This window comes from Phlebotomus papatasi, chromosome 3, assembly GCF_024763615.1.
Source record: "Phlebotomus papatasi isolate M1 chromosome 3, Ppap_2.1, whole genome shotgun sequence".
Taxonomy (NCBI): Eukaryota; Metazoa; Arthropoda; class Insecta; order Diptera; family Psychodidae; genus Phlebotomus; species Phlebotomus papatasi.
Window position 1 is genome coordinate 49,613,630 of NC_077224.1, and position 23,429 is coordinate 49,637,058.

At 35.2% G+C, this 23,429-nt stretch overlaps 2 protein-coding genes and 1 non-coding gene across 5 annotated transcripts in view; 1 reads left to right on the forward strand and 2 right to left on the reverse strand.

The window, feature by feature from the left end:
* LOC129808077 (structural maintenance of chromosomes protein 3) overlaps positions 1–23,429 on the reverse strand; it is a 70,963-nt gene that overhangs the window by 1,641 nt on the left and 45,893 nt on the right. The window contains exons 2-8 of one of the 2 annotated variants that reach the window (XM_055857764.1): positions 13,159–13,171; positions 12,941–13,055; positions 12,745–12,884; positions 11,158–12,672; positions 6,666–7,537; positions 2,792–3,023; positions 2,217–2,717 (exon numbers count right to left, since the gene is read on the reverse strand). In XM_055857764.1, the coding sequence (XP_055713739.1) occupies positions 2,217–2,717; positions 2,792–3,023; positions 6,666–7,537; positions 11,158–12,672; positions 12,745–12,884; positions 12,941–13,055; positions 13,159–13,171 (3,388 nt within the window). Of the gene's footprint in view, positions 1–2,216; positions 2,718–2,791; positions 3,024–6,665; positions 7,538–11,157; positions 12,673–12,744; positions 12,885–12,940; positions 13,056–13,158; positions 13,352–23,429 lie in introns of those variants that run through there. The other variant, XM_055857762.1, reaches the window with a different exon arrangement.
* Trnat-agu (transfer RNA threonine (anticodon AGU)) lies at positions 16,259–16,331 on the reverse strand. The gene has a single exon. It is a non-coding gene; the product is annotated as a tRNA-Thr (tRNA).
* Positions 17,551–23,429, forward strand: part of LOC129808080 (midnolin homolog) — a 44,296-nt gene continuing 38,417 nt past the window's right edge. Inside the window, exon 1 of one of the 2 annotated variants that reach the window (XM_055857767.1) lies at positions 17,551–18,057. In XM_055857767.1, the coding sequence (XP_055713742.1) occupies positions 17,846–18,057 (212 nt within the window). In that variant the 5' untranslated portion in view covers positions 17,551–17,845. The remainder of the gene's footprint in view (positions 18,058–23,429) is intronic. The other variant, XM_055857768.1, reaches the window with a different exon arrangement.

Consider the following 23,429-nt stretch of genomic DNA (forward strand, 5'->3'; position numbering starts at 1 on the left):
AGTACATACAGAGAAAATCCGTAGATTTTCGGCAGAATTTCTGCCTAGAAAATTTGTAGATTTTCGGCAGAAATTCTTCGGAAAATCTGCAGATTCTCTGCAGAATATCTGCATAGTCTCCATTGTCTAATCAAAAATATAGTTGATTTATCAAGAAACTGTAGAAGTTACAAAGAAAATGATATGCTCTGCTTAACAAGCATTACCGATTAAACATTCTAGATGAGTAAAAAGATTCAAGCAAAAATACTAATTTCTTAAAAATCGCCCATGGAATGATAGAAAGAACACGAAATTTAGGTCGACACTCTGCTTAAAGTTTTCACTTTACTGTTCTCTACTTATAACACGGCGTCGTAGAATTCTTCATAGACACTATGATATCACCAAGAATAACTCTATTGAATTTTGCAAACTTCAGTGAAAAATATTCCATCTTTTCAGACGTCAAATAATTTCGTCAGATATCTTTAAGTTTTCTGCAGAAAATATCTACATCTCTACCGAAAATCTGCCGAGAAATCTGTAGATATTCCTACGAATTTTATTTGGGCTTGGGACAAAATTCGTTAGAAATTTTTGGAGATTTTCTGACGAAACCTGGTGCATACTCTGACGAATTTCAGTAGATATTTTGCCGATTCTCTGTGGATTTTTTTTCTACATTCCAGTCTTTCCAGACAGCTGTGTCTGAAAAGATGGAATATTTTTCACTGAAGTTTGCAAAATTCAATAGAGTGATTCTTGGTGATTTCACAGTGTTTATATAACATAAAGAATACTGAGACGCCGTGTTATAAGTAGAGAATAGTGAAGTAAAAACTTAAAGCAGAGTGACGACCTAAATTTCGCGTTTTTGTATTATTTTATTGTCGATTTTTAAGAAATTAGTATTTTTGCACGCATCTTTTTAGTTATCTAAAATGTTTAATCGGTAATGCGTGTTACGCAGAGCATACCATTTTCTTTGTAACTTCTACAGTGTCTTGATAAATCAACAATATTTTTGTTGAGACAATGGAGACTATGCAGATTTCCCATGCAGAAATTCTGCCGAGAATCTGCAGATTTTCGGAAGAAATTCTGCTGAAAATCTACAAATTTTCTCTGCATGTACTAGAATATACCGTTAAATTCGAAAAACCTGCGAGTAAAATTGGCAGGTAGAGCAATGATTTGATGGGGCGGGAATTGGCTGGAAACGTTACATTTGACGTATAGATTTTTAGGGACGAGCGTACCCAAAAATTTAAACAAATTTTTTGAAAATTTAAGAAAATATTGTTTTTCGAATTTATGTAATTGTTAGTTATCATACTTATTAGACCCGAGAGGTTTTTCCTTATTCTGGTCAGAAATATCAAAAAAGTCAGGATATCTGCAAGGAAGCAGAAAATCGAAAATTCACGATTTTTGACCAAAAATATCTAAGCTCAGGAGTTAATTGGAATCCTGCAAAAAATATCCTAAATTTGGACATCCTTATAGTTTGTAATCATCCACAAGAATCAGATTTTTATCGATTCTAAACAGTCCAGAAAAAAATCTTTTTTTTCCATGGGTACTCAGAGTCCGAAAGGAGACGAAAGAATTAGGTTGAGTGTGCCAAATTTCGGCATAGTTGCATGCAAGCGTCAAAGTCTCAAGTTTGAAATGTAATATTTTAAATACAAATTGATTTTTTTTATTCTTTCTTCTGAAAGAGTGTTGCTTGAAACCTTGTAGACAGTTCATCGTCTTTGTTTACTCTAAAATCATTCTTAATACATTTTAAAATGAATAAAAATATAGACATAGCTTTGGTGCCCTATTCCGGCCACCTTCATTCTCATAGTTCCTTGCCCTTCGGGAATTCTCCAATATCTTTTTCACGTCATCTCGTTTGTCGAAGCTACATTTTTTGTTATTCTTTTGCATTGTATAATCTCTAGAGTACGTAAAATCTAAAAGTTTGTGGAAATTCGAGGAACAAAAAAGGTGACCGAAATTGCAAGCTGGCCGGAATTTGGTACACTTACCCTAATCAGTAGATTTTTTAGAATGTAGAAAATTTCTCGTGTTCAATGTTTTCATTAATTCATTATTTCAAATTAAAAAATATAAATTTGTTATTTTAATTAGAAATTTTCAAATATTAATTTAAAAACAATTTTAATTTTTTTTTTCAAATTTTAAATAAAATTTTAAAAAATTGTAGCATAAGAAGAATTACTAACCTGATCGATTTCGTCGAAGAGATAAAATGGTGCTGGATCGCATTTTTGGATTGAAAAGATCAAAGCCAGAGCCACGAGAGATTTCTGTCCGCCTGACAATTGATTCATCTCTCTCATTTCTGCATCGGCTCCTGTAAAGGACACCCGAATCCCAATACCAATAAAAGCATCCGAAGTAGCCACTCCTGGATCAATATCTTCACTTTCGCTATCCTTCGTCTTCAGCACTAAATGCCCTGATCCCTGTGGCACCAGTTTCTTAAACACTTTTGTGAAATTCTGCGCAACTTGCTTGAAAGTAAACTGAATTGCTTCGACTTTTCTCATCTCCAAACTCTGCATCAATTCCCGAATCTTCTGATCTCCAATATCCAATTCCTCCTTTCTCTTGCACAACTTCTCTTTTTGCTCAGAAAAACTGAGAAATTGATCGAGAGCCTTTTTGTTCACATGATTGTACTTCTTCAGATGCTGATTGGCTTTTTCGAGTTCCTTGAACAACTGCAGGAATATCCAGGAACAAAAAAAAAGTTAGAGGTCACTGAAAGGTTAAAGTTTAGCCGAGATACACTTACATTTTTCAGTGACATTCTTGTATAAGCTGGATCAGCTTGAGGCAGAGCACCTAAGCTGGCAATCTTCTCGGTTGCATCCTCAATTTTCTGATGCAACAAATTCTCTTTTGCTGTCCATTTTTCGAGACGCTTCGAATCATCATCAATCTTCTCTTGGGCTTCTTTTTCCTTCAATGTGAACTCTTCGAGTTCCTTCTGCAGCAACTTTTGCTTCTTCACTGCATCTTGAACTCTGAAAGCCAATTGTTATTTTATTAGCTCTCTCTGAAATACCTTCGAAACGGTACAGAAAAAAACCACAATCGGAGAGAGCTCCCAAGGAGCAATTATCGCCATAAATGAGTAGAAATGTCTGATATCTATACGAAAATTATGGCGAAGACTTTATAAATTTCTTCTATATAACCGTATAAAAGAGGCCCATATTCGGGTGAATGGGGAATTTTTATACCCAAAATATAACAATTTTTTATTTTATACCTAATCAAGTCATCCTGTACGGTAAAATGTATTGATTATGACTAAATAAAATATAATCACTCTGTAATACCAATGTTATAACTATCGACTGAAGAACTGTCATTTCTTGTCCATTTTTCTTTAAGTCTTGCTCCAATATTTTCCTCAAATAAATAAATATTTATCCTCAACGATGCAGTCACATTTTTTGTGCCTCGTGCACTTTTATCGTGTATGAAAGTTTAATGCAATAATTGTTTTCCGTTAGAGGCTAAAATATTAGTGAACAAAATTTCATTCCCGACTTGAAATTCTTAAGGGAAAGCTGAGAAATTAAATAAAACAAAATTGAATAAATTTATTGCTTTTTACATTAGGGAAAGGTTTTGCACCTTCGTAATTTTGCAGCTTCGTAAAAGTTGATTTTTTTCCAAGTTACTAAATGAATATCATCCATGGACATATCATCTAAAAGCTAGTCCTACATCTCACATTTCCTGACAAACTTGGAAGCCTAGGCCTTTTTTCCTGGGTCCAAAAGACAAAAATAAAAAATGGGCCTAAAATTGTAATTTTGATGTGTAATATTTTATGCATTTTGAGTGTCTTTTCAAAAAAGCAACTATTTCAAAGTGTAAAGGGTTTATTAGGGTTAATATTTACCGTGAAAATCTTTTGCTCGAAGGGGGTCGTTTTTGTGGGTGGAGGAAAATTCATAAAAATTACCACTCTTCAAGCTCAGGAAAATTAAATTTTGCAGCTTCGTAAAAACATCTGTCAAAATTACTGACCACCGAATTTGAGAATTGTTCACTGTTTTGGGTCACACTGTGCACGCCGCTCGGGATATTTAACTTATCAGAGATTCCACTAAATAAATCCTCAAGAAAATTTTGGGATATTAAACAATTTTCACTAAAATCTCGAAGGAAAACACGCACTTCCCCATCAAAATGAAACTTCATCAGATGTTTTTATTTCACTTCTGTCAAATTAAACATTAAGCCTGAATCTGCTTATAGTAGGTGTGATTCTTTCATTGCCCATGCGGTGCATTTTGAGAATTTTTCATCCAATTTGCTTTGTTTTCAAGCGAAATTTTTCACATTTTACTTTAAATTAATCACTGGTAATTCTAAGAATCACTGATGTTCAAAAAATGTTCTGTAAGACAGTTTTGAGACGTTAGAGAAAAAAAACAAGGATTATAATAGGTGTGATTACTACTTTCTAATTTGTGCAGTGATGAAACTAGACTGCTTATGGTAGATGTGATTCTTTAATTGCCAATTCGATGTATTTTGAATATTTCTCATTCAATTTTTCTTGCTTTAAAGTGGAACTTCCCACATTTCACTTTAAATAGGTGACTGGTCATTTTGAAATCAGTTACGTGCGAAATATGTTCTGTGAGATCCATTGGAAGTGTTTATACAGCCCCATATAGTACTTAATATTTGTACAGGGACATGAACTTATAAATAAATAAGATAAATAGAGACAATCTGAGGATTACATTAGGTGTGATTATGAGAGAATCATACCTAACCAAGCTCTTAACTGACTGTCAAAATGCAGGGAAAGAATAGTTTTCCGAGTGTCAAAAAACATGTGTTAGAAAAATAACTTAAAATTGATTTTTAATGCGTGATATCTCCTACAAATGCTAAAAACAAGTAGATGAAAGTTCCATTTAAGTAGTGATGCCCAAATTTTTGTGTCCGGTGTAATGTTTTCGGGGGAAATGAGGCCTACAGAGGTGGAAAAAAGTGGTACGAAGCTGAGTTAACCAGGGCACCTTCGTAAGAAATGCCGCTACATTTTCACTTTCCTGTAGAGGAAAATCCAAAGACTTCCAGGAATTTTGTGAGGCAGAATTATGAACCCAATAAGTAAGAGATTTATTTGATATAGTGATATAATTGATTCGGTGTGTGTGTGGCATTCAGTAAAAAATCTTAAATCTTGGACTCCTTTTTTAATACGAACCTTCAAAACCTTCCCCTATATCATTTAAAAAACTTATGGTTCTCAAATTTTTACTGCTTGTATTGATAGAATACAGCCCTTTAAACAATAATTTGGACAAATATCATTGCACTGCAATGTTTTGTGTATCATTTTTCCATTAATTTGAGTTTGGCGTCGCTAATTTTCTGTATTTTTCCACGCCATAATCTTCTATTGTTCTAATAAAATAAAATCAAGATATTGTAACCCGAATAAGTAAGAAAAGCAGAAAATAAAACACATTTATATATTTTAGTGATTATATTTATAAGATGTCATATATCATATTTACATTTTGTAGACTTCTTACGTCAATAATATCACTACACAGCAAAAATTTCAAAACACTGAAAGATTATGCTTTTGATAAACTTTTTCTGCATTCTGGGCACTCATTCTGCAATTTGATTTCATAACAAATGATCTGGAAGCTGTCCTAACGCTTGTACTTGTGGTACACTGCAATTAAAGGAAGAAAATACTAGCTCTCACAAACGAAGTGTTAATTCACTACTTTTTCATCATTTGCACTTACTTTGTAAAATTTAGTGCCTTTTATCTGCATACTCGATTTTTCTGCACACGCTGCTGCATTTTAGGACTCTAATTAATGTGAGACATCACTTTTCTCACAAATTTTCACTCGCAGATGAACTTATGCTTAGTTAACAAAGTAGAATTTGACAATCTGGCAGCGTCATACAAAAAGAAGACAAGTTGTATATAACTTGTGTCTTTTATGGAACAAATGCAACTAAAATATATCAGAATATGATGTTCATACAATTTCACGACATTATGTGAACATAATGACATGAATATGTAAGATAAATATACTTTAGAAATATTTGACGTAGTTTTATACATTTTCACTCAAAAATAGATTATATTATGACTTGTTTATAGATCAAAAATGTTTGGTCGTAATTTTAAGGGAAAATAACAATATTTTAACTGGAATTTATCAAACAAAATGTATTATATGTATTAATAGAAAACACCTGATATTTTCTATACAATTTTTAGTGAAGTTATTATACTGGCATTCAACGGACATAATTTTCATATAATTTACATCCATTGAGTTCATACATTATATTTTTAAGAAATAGCTCGATTACGTTGAAAATATGTTGGTTACATTTGAGACATACATTATTTGGATATCAAATGCCCCTTGGTATTTCTGAACTAAAGTGAATATTGTCTGTGCTAAAAATGGGTTTGTGTCTTGGGTTATTGTTTTCTAAACTTTTCCAATTAAATTATTTTCATCACTAAAAATTAAGTAAAATATTGTTTAATAAATTATATTGCAATATCCCGAATAAAATTTAACACAGAAAGATTCCGTATTAAAATATTACAAAAATGGTATGTGTCTTGGATAATTGAATTTACTAACCTTTTGTCCATGTCCTCGAGATCCTGATTGACCTTCTTGATCCTCTTGTCAGTAGCGGCCAATTCATTGCGACAATTGTTGAGCTGTCGTTTACGATCTTCTACAGAGATCTCCTGCAGTGCTTGGACCAATTCATCTCGACGCCTGAAGAGATTATTCGTCAGTAAATTCTCCAACTTGTTCTTGGTCACTTCGAGTGTCATTCTAGCACTGAAAGCCTCCTTGTTCTCCTGATTGAGGCGCCTGATATCGTCATTGAGCTGATCCACTTCGCGTTGATCATGAGTCGAAAGCTGTGACATCAATTCCTGATGCAATTCACTCTCCAGGCCCTCCTTAGTGCTATTCATGGCCTCCAGATTGGCCTTGCACTGTGCCAATGAACGCTCCTTGGGATTCCGAAAACGTTCAATTCTCGTCAATTCTTCCTTCATCAACCGAATATCTGCCTGAACTTTGTCAAAGATATCCTTGGATTTTCCCTGCTTCGTCTCAGTTTTCTGCATTTCCGACACGACGCTGTTGATGCTACTTTCAGTTTGCTTTAGATCACCCCGAAGGCTCGACAGCTCTTCCTCATGATCCCTAATCAACTCCATAAATTCACTTCTCTTCTTCTGCATCTCCAGGCGCGACCGCGAGGTATTGAAGTAACCTCCGGTGAGGCATCCTTTGGAGGATACTTGATCACCTTCGAGAGTTACACAGTCAAGCCCTGTGCTCTTGGCCAATTCAGTGGCTCTCTCGAGATTTCGGCAGATGAGGATCTTGCCAAAGATGTAGCGCAAAGCCTTATCATACTGCTCCTCGTACTTCAACTTGGAGATCATGGGAATGGAATCTGGATCATCTGGATAATCGTGAATTTTCACCTAGAGCACCAATGTTCCATTACAATCTTTTTTTAATTTAAAACTTTCCTTTGCAATTTATTTAAAAAAAAGTTCAATAAATTAATTTAAAAAACCGGAATATGGGAAATTAAAAAAGAAACACTGAAAAAACATTTTCCTTCAAAATTAATTTCAAAGTGAGTGTTTATGGCTCCGGCACACCTTTTAGACCTTTTAGATCGGGAAAATTTCATGAAGTCTAAATTCGAATCAAAACAAAATCGACAAATTCGATTGAGCTAAATTGAATTTGGTGTGATGTTTAAAAGAAGAAGAGTGCGAAAGAATGAGATAGTCATATGCAAAACATGTGAGAAGCAAAAAGATTCAAATTTCGACTTCATGAAATTTTCCTGACAAAAACGGTGTGCCAGAGCTTTCAAATCTCACCCTTTTAACACACCTTTTAGATCGGGAAAATTTCATACAGTCAAAATTCACGTCCTGCTCCTTCTTAAATTGTTTGCATAATTCTATTTTACTCTTTCGCACTCTTCTTCTTCTTTTGAACATCATACCAAATTAAATTTAGCTCTTCACTGAGAAAAAAACGGGGCTGCGATTAACTTTTTGTCTTCATAGCTTTAACACTTTTTAGGTGTAAAAATATACCAACATTTTTTAATGTTAATTTTACACCTTTTTAAGGGTAAAATTAACATGAAAAAAGGTAACTTAAACCCCTAATACACCTAAAAAGCGTAATATTTACACCGATTTCGGATCAATACTGCAGGCAGGGTAAATTAAACATTTCCTGAATGTTATTTTAACTTTTTTTTCGGATTTCTCTCTCAGTGTTCCAATTTTGAGACCGAAAGAGTGGGATAGACTTGAGTGATATAAATAAAAGAATATTAAATTCACTCACTTTTAGGCATAGTAATTGGCTCATAAAATATTATAGTTAAGTGGGAGAATTATTAGAAGATGGAAAAAACACAAAAATACACAATTTTGGGTGTACATTTTTTAAAAATAATTAAAAAATATACTTTATTTTCATCGTAAGTTCTTGATATGTTCACAAGGGTTATAGAGGATGAAATTATGCGCATTTTAGCTTTATGTGACTACCACCGGATAAATAGGATCGGAGATATAAATTTTTGAATTTTAGAAAACAGCAAAAAACTAAAAATGCATATTTAAAAAATCTAGACGTGACCCGGACAAACGGACTTCAGATTTGAGACCCTTAAATGACGCCCACAACGTGTCACACAGTGTTATTTATGAAAAAATTATTCTTTTCACTTCATGGAGTATATTTTCCTCAATTTTTGCAATAAAATGTTGAGATTTGGAATAACCATCCGTGAAGCAACCATTAGGTAATGGGTGTGAGACTTCGCTTACTCGAGACAAATTTTGATAACTTTGGTTAATTGACGTGACGGTACGATTGCTAGTGGTGCCAGTGATTGATAGCCATTAAAAAAGGAAGAAGAAAAATTGCGGAATTCCATGACGAAGTTTTGTTGGGTCTTTTTAGAGGTCTAGGAATATCTGACAAATCTGAACTAATTTTTAATCGGTTCTCAATTGGTTATGAACCGATAATTATTTTTTTTCACGAAAATCAATACTTTGTAATCTATTTTGGACTACCACTTGACTGATTTTTAAATTGGTTAAAATCGGTAAAAGTGTGATTTCGTGCTGTTAGGGGCGTGGTTTTTTATGTGACAAGTTGAGGCTTATGACTTGGAGGGTGTCCTAGCTAAAAGTGGAGAAAGAGACAAGTATAGATGGAAACATGACGGAGGGGGCGTAGTGTACATTGATTAGGACCCTGTAAATCAGAAATCCTTGTAATTATTTCAATGTTTTTTTTGTTCAAATCTTCGGTCATAACCTTGTTAAGAGATGTTCGACTTATTACATTAACCTCATTTTATATTGTTGTAGTACATGAAAGTCTATTAAATGAGTTTTACAGTCAAACATTTTTTATTATTTTGCTAATTAAGAAGAAAAAATGTTTTTTTTTTGCAAAAACACAAGAAAAAACTTCTCTAACGTTCCTTTTCTTCTTCTTCTTCTTCGCTTTAAAGTTTTAGGCTTGACACTCTGACAAGATCCACACAGCCTACTCTGTAGCCGATCGGCCGCAATGTTTCACAGTAACGGAAAAATTCATGGAATTTTTCTCCTATTTTTCCGCGTGAGTTTTCGGGGAAATAAAACGATAATATTCCGCTTGGTATTCTGCGGAATTATCAGTTTTTCTCGCGTGGATTTCCTGGAAAAAGTCCGAGAAATTTTCTTGCAACATATCTGAGAGCATTCCCTGGAAATTGATTCAAAATTTCCTTTGAATATTCCGAATATATTTTCTGATATCTTTCCGACCAAGACTCCATGGAAGCGCGAAAATTCTGCAATTATTTTTCGCCTTAACGCTATAATTCTTGCGAGCTAGACATACTCAAATGAAAGATATGGTAGCAATATTTTCAATTCAAAAGTAGATCAATTGAGTGTTCTTCTGATAGATGAACACTCTTCAAGTTCTAAGCTGCCAATTGGCATTGATCGTCCATATTTGTGGATGTTTTTTTCTGGAAATTCTCTATGAAAGTTCCACGAAATTTTTAAATTAATTTTTGGAATTATTTTGAAGAAAAATATATTTAAAAAAAAAACCACTGGAAAAGTCGTGGAATTCCGTAATATTAAACCACGGAAGCCTCTAAGGCCGTTGCATGGAAATTTCCACGGAGAGTTTCGTGGTAAAAAAGAGGATTTTTCGAAATTTTTAAAGGGCTGACTGCCGATTATACGCTAATAATCCATAGGAAAAGCCGTGGAAATATTCGTCGGAGAAAAGTCCATGGAAACTCGCGGACATTTCTTATTAGACAGTTCTATACTGAGTTCCGCAAACGTCCATGGAACGCTAGGAAGAAATTTAGCGTCAAATTCCATCTCGGAAGCTTACGTGGATTTTGAGCGGTAAAATCCAGGGAACTCCACGCGGATTTTTAGCGGTAAAATCAGCGGACATGGCAGAAAAGGCTGCTGGAAATCCAGTGGAATCGCTGCGGTCGTTGGCTATAGGGTGTCAAAGAATCTTCTTCTTCTTCCTTTTTACGTTTTGGTTATGTCATTTTTTGTGCCATAACATTTTTCAAGACCTCTGGTGTTCGTTTTTCAAACTTTTCTATTTCTAAAGATTTTTTTTAGTAATTCAAAGACTTTCAATTTTTTTTTAGTGAAGAATAAAATCGGTTCAATAGAATCGGACCTATGGTCGTTTAACTCTTTCGTCTCTTTTGGGACTGTGAGTACCCAAAGAAGCATATGAATGTTCTGTGGAAAACAATGTTTTTTAATTATTCAGAAACTGATAAAAATCCGATTCTTGTGGATGATTACAAACTACAAGGATGTCCAAATGTAAGATATTTTTTGTAGGACTTCAATTAATTCCTGAGCTTAGATATTTTTGATTAAAAATTGTGAAATTGGCTTGCAGCATATGCTGCGGTCCGGAAAGTGTTAAGTACAAAAAAAAAAGTAAAAAGGAAAGGGGTTTGCCTAGATTCGGGGCGCAAAACCAAAATTATTAAAAATCGTAGTTCATGAGTACTAACCTGAAGGCGATTGAGTGGCATGAAAGTCACTTCTCCGGGCAATTTTTGCTTGTTCATCTCCTTGAGAATCTGTGTGCCGACCCTGTCGGACTCCACAATGTGATGAAACAGCCTGTTACCGGCTGTCACTTCCACGGCCGTGTAGATCGTTTTGTCGCAGTTGAAATTCTCAATCACTGGACCGTAGTAGGCATTGGCGATGTCTGCAAATTGTCCTCCGCGCTGCTTGAAGCTGTCCAGGACCTTCCTCACGGAATCCCTCCCATTGAGAATGGGTTTCCCGGCCATCGATCGCAGAGCCTGATCCGCCTTGGCCAGTTCTTCCTTGTGCGAGGACAGTGTTTGTGTGATCTGTGTCTCCTTCCGCCACAGCTCATTCCTCGTGGCCTGATACTGATCCTTCTTCTTCTTCAACTCGTAGTACTGTTTGTTGTGCTCATCAATCTGCAGTCGCAGTTGCTCAACTTCCGATCCATGATCCTCAATCTTCCTCTCCAGCTCCTTCTGCTTCGTGGCATCTCGCTTTAGGTCATCCGTCAGTTTGTTCTGATGCGAAATCTTATCCTTGATCTGCTTATTCAGTGACTTTAGCTCATTCTGAATCCACTTGTCTCTCTCGTCCCTGGACGAGAACTGGGATCCTCTGCCTTGTTTGGCGTAGAGCTCTTTGCGCTTTTGCTCCTTGAGGGCGAGTTCTCTGGAATATTCTTCCTCCTTGCGTCGCATAGCTTCATATCTTGGTCGGACATCCTCGAGTTCTTTTTCTTTCTCGGAAATTGTCACTTTGAGCCTCTCGAGCTCCTGCTCAGCTCGCTCCTTGGACTTATTGTCCCCCTGAACCTCATCCGTGAGATCATGAATGGTCAGGTCGAGCTTGGTCTTCTCCCGGAGCAATTGCTGCTGTTCGGCGGACAGAACTGAGCGATCTTCCTTGGCTCCAGTCACTTCCTTCTTGGCATCCTTGAGATTCTTCTGGATTCCTTTGATTTTCTCTTGAGCCTTCTGCACTTCCTGCAGCAGCTGCTTCTGCTTGTCCCCGGAAGTCCTTCGCTGATGCTCAAGCTCATCCAGTTGCTTCTTGGTATCCTTCAATTCGGTTTCGTGGATTATGTACTCAAGCGTTCGCCTTGCTTTATCCCATTTCTGGTACTCCTTTAGCTCTTCCTTCTCCTCTTCAAGTGTCCTCAGACGTTCCTCAATTGTTATCAGGAACTCCGTGATTTTCTCGACCTTTCCTTCGGTTTCCTTGAGAATATTCATCGATTCCTCCTTTCTCTCGTCATAAACTCGAGTTCCAGCAACTTCCCGGAGTAACTTTAGCCTCTGGGCATCAGCTGCTGTGGCCATCTCATTGATCTTGCCCTGCTTGACGATGTAGTAGGGATTGGAATTGGAAAATCCAGCAGCTTCCAGGAGATTGACAACTTCCGTACGCGGAACGACTTTCTTATTCAGAAAATACTGATCCTTCTTGGCTCCAATCACACGCCTCAAGCAGATTTCCTCCTTCTCTATCTAAATACCCCAATAAGATCCTAATCAGACCGCGGGAAAACCCCAAAAAAAAAAAACAGCCCAGAAACTTACCGGAACGCGATTGTCGGAATTGTCAAAGATTATTTCGACATAAGCAGACATCACCCGAGCCCCAGTACCCTCATGGAGCAAACCCTGTCTCTGCTCCGGACGCAGATGGGTGAATTCATCGCTCAGGACAAATTGAATGGCTACAGGAAGCCCCAAAATCAGCGGAAACCAGGCAAAATAAACAAAAGTGACTTACCGTAGAAGAAGTTACTTTTCCCCGAACCATTTCTTCCAACCACAACATTGTGCCTCTTGTCGAAAGGTTCCACAATCGTTTGCTCACGATAACTCTTAAATCCTTGTATAATAACCTGGAGAAAAGGTAAAATAAATTAATTTATTTTAGGCGTCTCTAACATAACCTCATCAAATATTTTTCTTGATTTTCTCCATGGAAAAGAGCTCGTGCCTCACCTGCTTGATATGCATTTTAAAGTTTGGTTTGCACTCTTGAAACTTTCATTAGAAAATCTCAAAAAAGATTAACAAATAGGGGACAATCACGGAAAATAAATTAAGCAAAAATGCACACAAAATCCAAAGGCGCCATAATTGATTTTGTTTTGACAACTTTTGTGAGTCGAAAATCATAAAGCGGCGCCGCGGTTGCACCTCAATCCTAGAGCCCGGTGCGAGCCGGCGAAAGTTTTGCTTAGCCGCCGCCGCCAAAAATTTTTCATGCGCGCCGCCAGCCGCCGCCTCCAGTTCTTTTTAGCGCGCCGTGCCGAATTTTGTTTTATTTCAATTCAATTCAGTAATTTTTCTGACAATACCCATAGGGTAAGTGTGCCAAATTTCGGCATAGTTGCATCGTTGCATGTAAGCACCGAAGTCCTAAGTTTGAAATGTAATATTTCTACAGTGGAGTCTCGCTATAGTCCATATTTGGTTTCAAATTTGACACTTGGGTCGCACTATAGTCCATGTAAGTTTTTAAAATTATCAACGATTTTTAGTATTGAAATTGCTCGACGGCTTCCACTTTCTTTGCGATTGTGGTACTTGTCCTTGCTCTCTTCATTGTGGATCACAATTATCACAACTACTTAATAAAGTTTTCCAAAAATATTAAAATAATTATGCATGTCGCGTACTAAAAAACATAACCTAACTTAAAATCAGTGTTTTGAAATCAACGGTCGATAAATTGTGGACTATAGAGCGATGGCCTATAGCGAGACTGTAATTCATATTGATATTTTTTGTTACCTCCTTTTCGGGAGGGTTGTGTGAAACCTTCAAGACTAGTTTATCATTTTTGTTTTCTTTAAATCACTTCCTAAAATATTGAAAAATTAATAAAAATATGGACATTGCTTTGGGTAGTATTCCGGCCACTTTGTGTGAAATTTCGGCCACCTTTTTTCTGACCACATTTTGTGACGCAAACGGATAGAAAATTTCAAAACGTCAAACGGAACGAGTTTAATGTTTAATTTAATACGTTTATATGACTCACAAACCCTGAGATCTTCCGTGTAATTTGTCCTAAACACCTGAAGAGTAGCATCTCAAATTTACGCGCAGATTCCCGTAGCAATTTGCACTTCCTGAACTCTTCCAATGGCTTTTTCACATCATCTTTTTCATAGAAGCGATGGTTTTTTTTCTCTGGACATTGTAGAATTCAGAAATTGAAAAAGAAAACATAAAATGAATAAGAAATTTAGGAAAGCAAAAGATGTTGCCGGAATATCCAACACTACCTCACCGGAGAGACGCTCACAAAGTATATACTTTTTTACGCGAAATACAGGATCCAGCTGGGAAATTTTACCCGAAATTTAAAGATTGATTCACTATTAACATAAACTGAAACAATCTTTAATGAAAACTAATCAATTTTCATGAAAAACATCGAAGGAAAATCTTCTGCACTTCACCACAAATCACAACACTGCTAGAGAGACACAATCGATCTGTCACATTTTTTGTAAAACTCTTTCCACACTGAATTCTTACAACGCAATTTAAATTCAAATTATACCTAAAATTTAACTGTCTTTGTGTTAATACACCCTAAAATGAATAAATATTTGAAAGCAAAATGAATTCATTGACTATTCGAAGATTACATACATAATTTTAATTAATTTATTTGCATGGCCGAAATTACACTCAAAGTGGCCGAAATTAGAAGCTGGTCGAAATTTGGCACACTTACCCTATAATAGATAATTTTCATTCTTATGAAAAAAATGTATAGTTAGGATAGTTAGTTATTATACTTTCAATTGTCAAGAGGCTTTTGCTTAAAAAATTTTGGATATAAGGTAAAGTATCCTCGAGTCGACCCAGCCGTTCTACTGGACGACCGGTGGAAATAATTGTTCAATTTATTTAAATTTACAATAATATTTAGCGAATGGTTTAACATCATAGGGCCAATTATTTCATAATTAATTCAAATCAGTGAAAATATCATAGAAATTGACCATAAAACTCTGAAAAACTCATAAATTGACGGAGCGTTAAAGTATTTCTTAAATAAAAATTCGCAATTTTTCATCAAATTATAGCATACTTTTTTTAAATTTTTGACTTTTTTCTTAAGGAATTATTTCAATTATTACCCTTAAAGATTACTTGAGAATTCAAATTTTGAGTCCAAATATAAGTTGAGGATTTTATCTTTATTACTGTGCAAAAATTTTAGTTCCATGACTAAGTTAAAGATTAATTTTATGTATTATTTTATTATGTATTATTATGTATTATTATGTATTATTATTATGTATTATTATGTATTATTATTATGTATTATTAGGTATTATTATTATGTATTATGTATTGAGAGTGCAATTCAAATATAATGTTCCTGAATTCGACTGGTCTACGAATCATAGCAAGTGAAGCTTTTTCACTTGAATGTTGTTCTATACTTCTGAAGGAATTCATAAAAATAAGTTTCCCTATTTATTGATTAACTAAATTTTAGGTGCTATTTATGATGTGTTGAACAAGCCAAAGTTAAATCAGTGACTTTTTAGTTTTGTGATTTGTTTAATTTTAAGAAAAATTGGTGGTCAAGTAGAGGAACCCCAGGCGGTCGAGTAGAGGAACACTTTGCATTTTTGAAACATTTTAATTTTTTCATAATTTAAAACTATATTATGTCTAAATGAAGTTCACAATTAGATAGATAAGGATCTATTCTATAGTTTTAGGCAAAAACCCTATCAAAAAACACAAATTATAACTTTTTTCATAATATTTTCACAGAATCTATCCTTAAGTGGTCGACTTAGGATACTTTAACTTATTATAAAAAAAAAATAATAAAAATCATTCATCAATGCGGTAGTTTTAAAATTATTCACTTTTGTGCTTCAATATTTACTAGATAGCAAATAGCTGTACATCTGCAAAAATATTATGGATTCCTACAACTTTTTACTTTACGTTTACGTATAAACATTAAAAAAATAAATTTAGATACAGAGAAATCGTCAATCAGAGCAAATGACACTCAAATCATCCAGTTTTTTTTCTCAGTGGAGATAGGAAAAATTCCTGCCTCCACCCAGAATCGAACCGGAGACCTCTCGTTAACTAGACGAGTGCTCTACCAACTGAGCTATAGAGGCCACATGCTCTACTTGACTTGCTACACGACCTTTAGCCAGTTGCATTGTGCACTGTAATCGCTTACTATCGGGGTTGCGAGATTTGGAAACGATGTGGTGCGTACAAACCAGCAGTAAAACATCAAGTTTGAGAAGTGACTAAATTTACAACTTCAAAAGCAGTAGAATTTTTATGAAAGTTTCGAACTTTATGGATAGAAAAATTAAATCCATTTTTGGAAAGATTCGTATTTTTTACTTATCAAATTTAATTTTTTGCTTACCAAATATATTTTTTTACTTCTCATTTGTTTTTGTCTTCTTTGACGCTTCTAGGGCAGCTGCCCCCCCCCGCCCCTAGCTGGTTACGCCCATGGATGTAAGATTTATCACTGATTACGTTCACCAATTTCATTTTTATTGATGATTTTCGGTTCGTAAAAAGTGTCCCGTCGTTAAAGGGTTAAGATTTTAAACATTTTTTAAAATAATGTTTTAATCAAGTGCATCGAAATCAACATTTCTTACCAAATATTCCAACTGTTATCAAATTTTCAGCGAGAAATATTTTTGTTTGTAGATAAACAATTTTTCTATTGGATATTGAATTTCAGTTTATAATTCCTGATAAAATTATTTTCATTTTTACGTCTACGGATTTCAAAAATGTTTGTTAATACTTTTATTGAATCTGTCTTTTTGTCAAACCATAAAAATGTTGTGCCTGAAGTTGACAGATTGTTTTCTATCTGTTTTTTTGTTACTATTTTTTTTTTAATAGATTTCCATGATTAGTAATTCTAGCAAGAAAAAAATTTGAGGAAAATCGATAATTTATGTGGATTGTAATCGAAAAATGTTAAGGAAAAGTCTGGCGCGCCTAGCTGAGCCGCAGCCGATTGCTTCAGCTAGGCGCGCCGGCGCGCAGCCAGCCGCCGACAATTTTTACGTGTTAGCCGCCACCGCCGAAATTATCGGCGCACATCTCTACTCAATCCTCCTTGGCACATATTAACAAACAGGAAAAAATCTCTGGTTTTCAGGAAAAAATTAGCATCTACCAAGACTGGTAATAATTTTGTTGATATATTTCACGAAATTAATGAGACAAATTTGGTTAAATACTACGATTTTTCTATACAATTTTCAATAAAGGATTTCCGCCGGCGGGTAAAATTATTCATCGATTTTTCTGGCAGATGTCTCTGCCGGCGATACGTCAAAGCAGAGCTGCCAAAGTGGGCAACGGGCAACCCTTTTTGGAAGCCATTCAGTGTTGCCAGGTATTGAGTCTACGCTGCCGAGAGGAGTTTTTTCGCCACAAAAATGTCTCGCCCTTACATAATCAGAAATAGTGAATTTTCGGATGATTAGTGGCCATTTGGGCAGTTCCAGTGCATAGAAAAAAGTGCCAGTGACCCGTGTGCGTGTGTGACTGGTGCAGAAGGACGACAGAAGGGAGTAGAAGGTGTGAAAAAAGTGGTGTGAGTGGAGCGGGTTCCATTTGCTCAGAATCACAAAAAGTGAAAAGAATCATGGAGAATTCGGGCAGCGATTCACGGGATGCCCCAAGTGGGTGTGGCATCGAGGATTCCGCCACCCCAATCACCATTAACATCTCCACCACGACGGGGGGAAATTTCACCCAAACCGTCGAGACGCACTACACAGTGGAGAACCTCAAGAAAATCGTGGCCAAGAAGCTTCGAGTGGCCAAGGACAGGATTTGTCTGCTCCATCGTGAAAGGTGAGTTCCTACTCCTATTTCCACGTTCACTATGCATCCTCTGAGCCTCCGCCCTGGGGCCCCTGAGTGACTCCCAGACGCTCAGGGTCTCAAATCTCAAGACGCCGCCATTTTGTTGCCACACAGCTGATTGGCGTCCGGAAGTGGGCCCCGTGAGGGCGAAGGGCCCCGAACGGAAGGCCACGCAGTTTGCTGGTGGCTGATGAGGTGGCTTCGTCCGGAAATGGTGACTTTCCAAATGGTCACAGCCCGGAAAATCCCACCCACTCCAGTGGCCACAAATAGATGGGCGCGCATGTTTGAGAGCATTCTCTGCTGCCACAGAATGGGATTGTCCGACTGTCTTGTGTTTTCATTGCTGATGGGACTCTTGATAGGAAGTGCTCTCAGTTCTCAGGGCATTTGAAAAGCCTGAATCATTATTTTTTAAATATTTTTCATATTTTGATATATTTTTATAGGGACGGAATTTTCTAAATAAAGGGTTATGGTAAAAGAATGAAGCACAAGCTAGAGAAGTAACAAGATTTTTAAAAGATTTATCAAAATTTAGCAAAAAATATTAGGGGGAGGTAGGGCTACTTTGAGCTGTGGGGCTACATTGATACGATTTTTAGGCATATTTCTAAATGAAGCTAGGCCTTACAATTATTTTACAGTAGACTCTCGCTAATTCGGTTCTTTTAAAATCGGGCTACTTTTTAATTCGGGCGCAGTTAAATTCGAAAAAAGTTTGTTGACATTTCTCGAGTTCGATTATGATTATCGAATGAAGCAAATATGCTCAAATTTGCCATGGTTTGTCTTAGTTTTGATATGTTTTTGCATTATTAAAGGATTTTCATGAAATTTACAATATATATGAGTATGTATAATTAATTTGATTATGCAGATGAACAAAAAATCGTTGCATTTCAAAAAGTTTGTTTCCCGAATTTCTCTCTAATTCGGGTGACATTTCGGTCCCAAATGGCCGAATTTGAGAGAGTCTACTGTATTTAGATCCTCAATTGTTTCTCTATCCAAATTACATCCTTTCAAAACCCTGTTTCCCTTAGAAATATAAGAAAAAAAACGAATAACAATGTTGCCCTACAGCTCAAAGTAGCCCTACCTCCCCCTAAGTTAAATAAAATGATTTAAAAGGCTTTCATTAACGTCTTCTTGATTATGTTTTTATACAAGCACTGTGTCCCTTAACCATTAATTAATTAACATAAAAAGGCTCTAAATCTCGCACAAAATGAATGAAATCCCTGTATTTAATCTTAAACTTAAATATAATTTTCAAAAAGACACTTGGTGATTTGTTCTGAATTTTTAAGTTAGATGGGTTAGATTATCTTAACATAACCTCACATTTCTTTACTTCGGAAATCCTTTTCTGGTTTACAATAGATTTATTTTTCTTAATTCATTAGTTTGGGTTCGGTTTTTTTAATTGACACAATTTGAAGTTATTTTTTTTAATATGAGAATGTCTCCTAAATTTCTTGCTTCTAAAAAAAAGGAACTTAAAAGACATTTCTATTTGTCTTTCTGAATTATCAATTAAAGAGTATTTTAGTATGCATATGGTTATGTCTTTCTCAATCATCCTAACCTAACAAGGATAAAGAAAGTATATTTTGAATGACAAATTATTTTAAAATTAATTCATTTTAATATTTATTTACAACTGAAGAAAATGCTGTTGGATTTTTATTATTTTCACCACCCAAATGTTTCCTAGTGCGTTTTTAGGTTATGTTTGACATATACGATATTTACATATACTAACAATTTATTACTTAAAAATCTTAGAAATATTACGCAAAGTGAGATTCTAGTTCAAAAGCCGGCTTAACATAATTGTAATCAAAATAATGATCAGGGAGGGGAATTCTGTAACGCTCTGACAATGTCATATGACAAATTGGGTTCGAATCTTAGGAGAGTTTTTTCGAAAATGCGATTCTGTAGCCGTGACATTGCCATTTCAGCTCACGTGGAATTGTAAGAAGTCGCATATTTGAGATTTCTGGAAATTCAAATGACAATGAATTTTGTTAAACAAATCAAGAAAGACGTACCGTAAATTCATAAAATCATCAAGTAAAGGGATTTCATTAAAAATTCAATGAATTGCATTTTCGAACTCATATGATATGACAAAAAAGCTCGAATGACATTGTCAGGTTTCGAACTCACGCGTGACAATGTCACGAAAATTACAGAATTCTCCTAGATTCCATTTCAAAATTGAATAAAATGAGTGTACTTGCTTTTTTTTAATTACTTCACGCTTTTTTTAATTGACAGCTTGTTATCAATTAGATACGTGGGGTCCATCAAAAAATCGGAAAACATATTCTCTTCCTTTTGTGGAAGAACACTTTTTTTTATAGTGGCCATCGCTGGTTGGACATAAAAAGGAAAGTTCAAGATGTACTTATTAAAAGAAACCTTCGGATTGGAGCTTTTCACTGATCATTGAACTTTACTTTTTTCTTCTAAATCCATATAATTATTCACTGTTTCATTCAGAAACATAATATAAAAAAATTCTCAAAAATAAAAAAAAAAAATTATAAAATAATGATAATACTGAAATAAGTCAGCATGCACTAACTGGGTTGCCTTTTCGCTAATTCACTTTTAATTAAACCTTTGGATTTAAAATACTTTTTTCACAAGGAAAAAACAATAAATGTTTTCAATCAACCAGCTGTCATTAGCGAAAATATCACTGCTAGAAAATTTTAGTGAAGAATTCAGCTGGCACAAGATTGAAATGAGTCGATTACACTCAATTATTTAATGAATAAAAATATTATTTTTGCTTTTTCTCAAACATGAATAGTTACATTATGTTACTGTAGTGACTATGTTACGGAAATAAAAATAATATTTTAAGTGGAATAGTCATAAATGATCCAGATAGCGAAGCGCCCGGATTAGCACACTTGACTATAAATAACACATACGTTGAGGAATCTCGATTACATTTCAATTTTTGAAGTCGCTTCACTTTCTCCTAAAAAAATCCTATAGAAATGTTATGTTATTAGAAATTATGAGGGCGCTCCTTAAATGTTCCATGTCGTCTATCGTAAAGTACTCGTAATTGACGTATCTTTCCCGTATTTAAAAAAAAAAAAATATATTTGTCCGAAAGCTTGTGGCACGACTAGACGCCAAACGGTAAGAGATATCGACTTGTGGTTTTCGATGACCCCCTCTTCCTTACTAAAGTCAATATAATCTAGGACAGTTATTTTTCTTTTTCACCAAACCTTCTCCCCCGAAACGGTTTATTTCGAAAACGACTCCTAGAATTTTTTTTTCATTTTCGAATATGTTTTAAAAGTAGTCAAGGTGCATATTTTCGTCTATAGACACCTATGACCGAAAAACATTTCGATATCGAATTTTCGACGGTTAAAATTGTCCCAAAAAAGTGGTGACCCAAAAATGAAATTTTTCCTACGGCCTTTTAAGGCTATGTTTTGTTCTAAAAAGTCAGAAAAAGTGATTTTTTTCTGAGCCCCGATTTTAGACCTTCTCGTCCTTAAAGGGTTTAGCCATTTTGGAGGGCCTGTTCGCTTAAATTTTGGATTTTTTGAAAAACCTTGAAATTTTCAATCCGTATGCATACCCTGCATCGGACTTATTCGGGAAAGAATCGGTAAAATATCAGACAGATGACTTACCGATCTCGAATTTATTTTCTTTATTTATCCGTATATGCTTGTTACACGTGCCAAAGTATCCAAAAATGCGCTTTTTTAGACAATTTTACATTTCAGAATGGTTTTCCTATTTATTAATGAATCAATTTAATCGATAATAAACTGGTATGCACCCAAAAACCACGCGAAAAGTTAATTCACGTAGAGCTCTTTCTCGTGAGTTCAGACACTCCTCAAAGCTGGGACCCTTTGACATCTCTTTATTTATTTATTTATTTTTCGTAAAAACCTTTTACAAAAAAAATTAAGACACCCTACTATACACATACTGTATATAAATTGCTGTTTTAATGTAGCATTTGTCTCGGAGTTTTCTTTTGGGTGGCTGAGACTCCAAATAGAGGAAAAGTGGGTCTCACTGGATGACCTCCAGAGAGCTCTCCAGGCTTCTGTAACATTAAAGCTGCGAAGGAATAAAAGTGTCGGCAATTGAACCAAGATCAATTGATGAGCAACTCTTGTACATTATTTTCTTTTCTTTTTTTTCCCCTACGTTAATAATGTCCAAAAAGAAAAAAAAGCTGGCGAAATTTTTCCTTCTCTCACTCTCATTGCACGCACACAAGAGACTCAGACAAGCAGAACACACCTTCCTGCCCACCTCTATTTTTTACCATCATTTATACTTTTATATATTTCTGAATTTACTTTTCTTCCATTACTCACTATACTCTGAGGATTTTCATATAATGTCCAAAGTCAAAATATACTTCGGCGTGAGTGTTTATGGCTTACAATGGGGCAGGTAAAATTGTGTTTTGTTTGTTACTGGCCAGAAGGATTGAGAATATTAGCTGTACGGGCTTATTAGTCCAGAGTTAATTTGGCTGGCGCGTCAAAAATCAATTTTTTCCCACAATATATTCATAATTTTGTTTTAGTTCAAGGAGGGAAAAATCTCTTGGTGGTGACCTTTTCCACTTGTATATATTGAGACGCAGTCAGATAATGATACGTTTTTTTTTCTCTCAGTCTCACATATATGTAGCCTTTCTCCGCATCTAAAACTGAAAATTGAAATTACTCTGATTGATTTCAATTCATGGGGGAATTGTATTTGCAATTTGTAGCAAATTTTCTGGGAGGGAAACCTTTATGGTTAAACTGACGTACTTTGGGAGTGCGCGAGATGAACAAAAACTATGAGGGACCTTGGTTGAAGATCTAATATTTGATATGTATGATTTTTATTTAAGTGATACATTTCAGAAGTGGTTTCTTGAAAAACTTGCACGCAATGTTTGGAAATTTGTATGAGATAAATAACACTATGCAACACGATTTTTTCCACATGGATCTCACATGGTACGTTTGGTAGAGTCGAGTCCCCCGATCAAGAATCTGCTCTTGGTTTTTCTCCTACACGTCACAATTTTCATGGGGGGGGGGGTACTCAGAACATTCCAAGTCGATATCATCATCAGTTTGTTAAGAAAATAAGATTTTTGGCAAAAATTTGCAAGATTTCATGTGTTTTGAAAATGACAAAAATAAAAAAATAAGGCATTTAGAGGTATCGGAGCAAGATGTCTTCTATGGCAAAAATGTAGTCCTAAGTGGAGTCTATTGTGTGCTGAAGAGAGTACATTAATATTTAGTTTAGTTTAGTTTATATGATTTTTCAAAAGTTGCTTTTTTAGG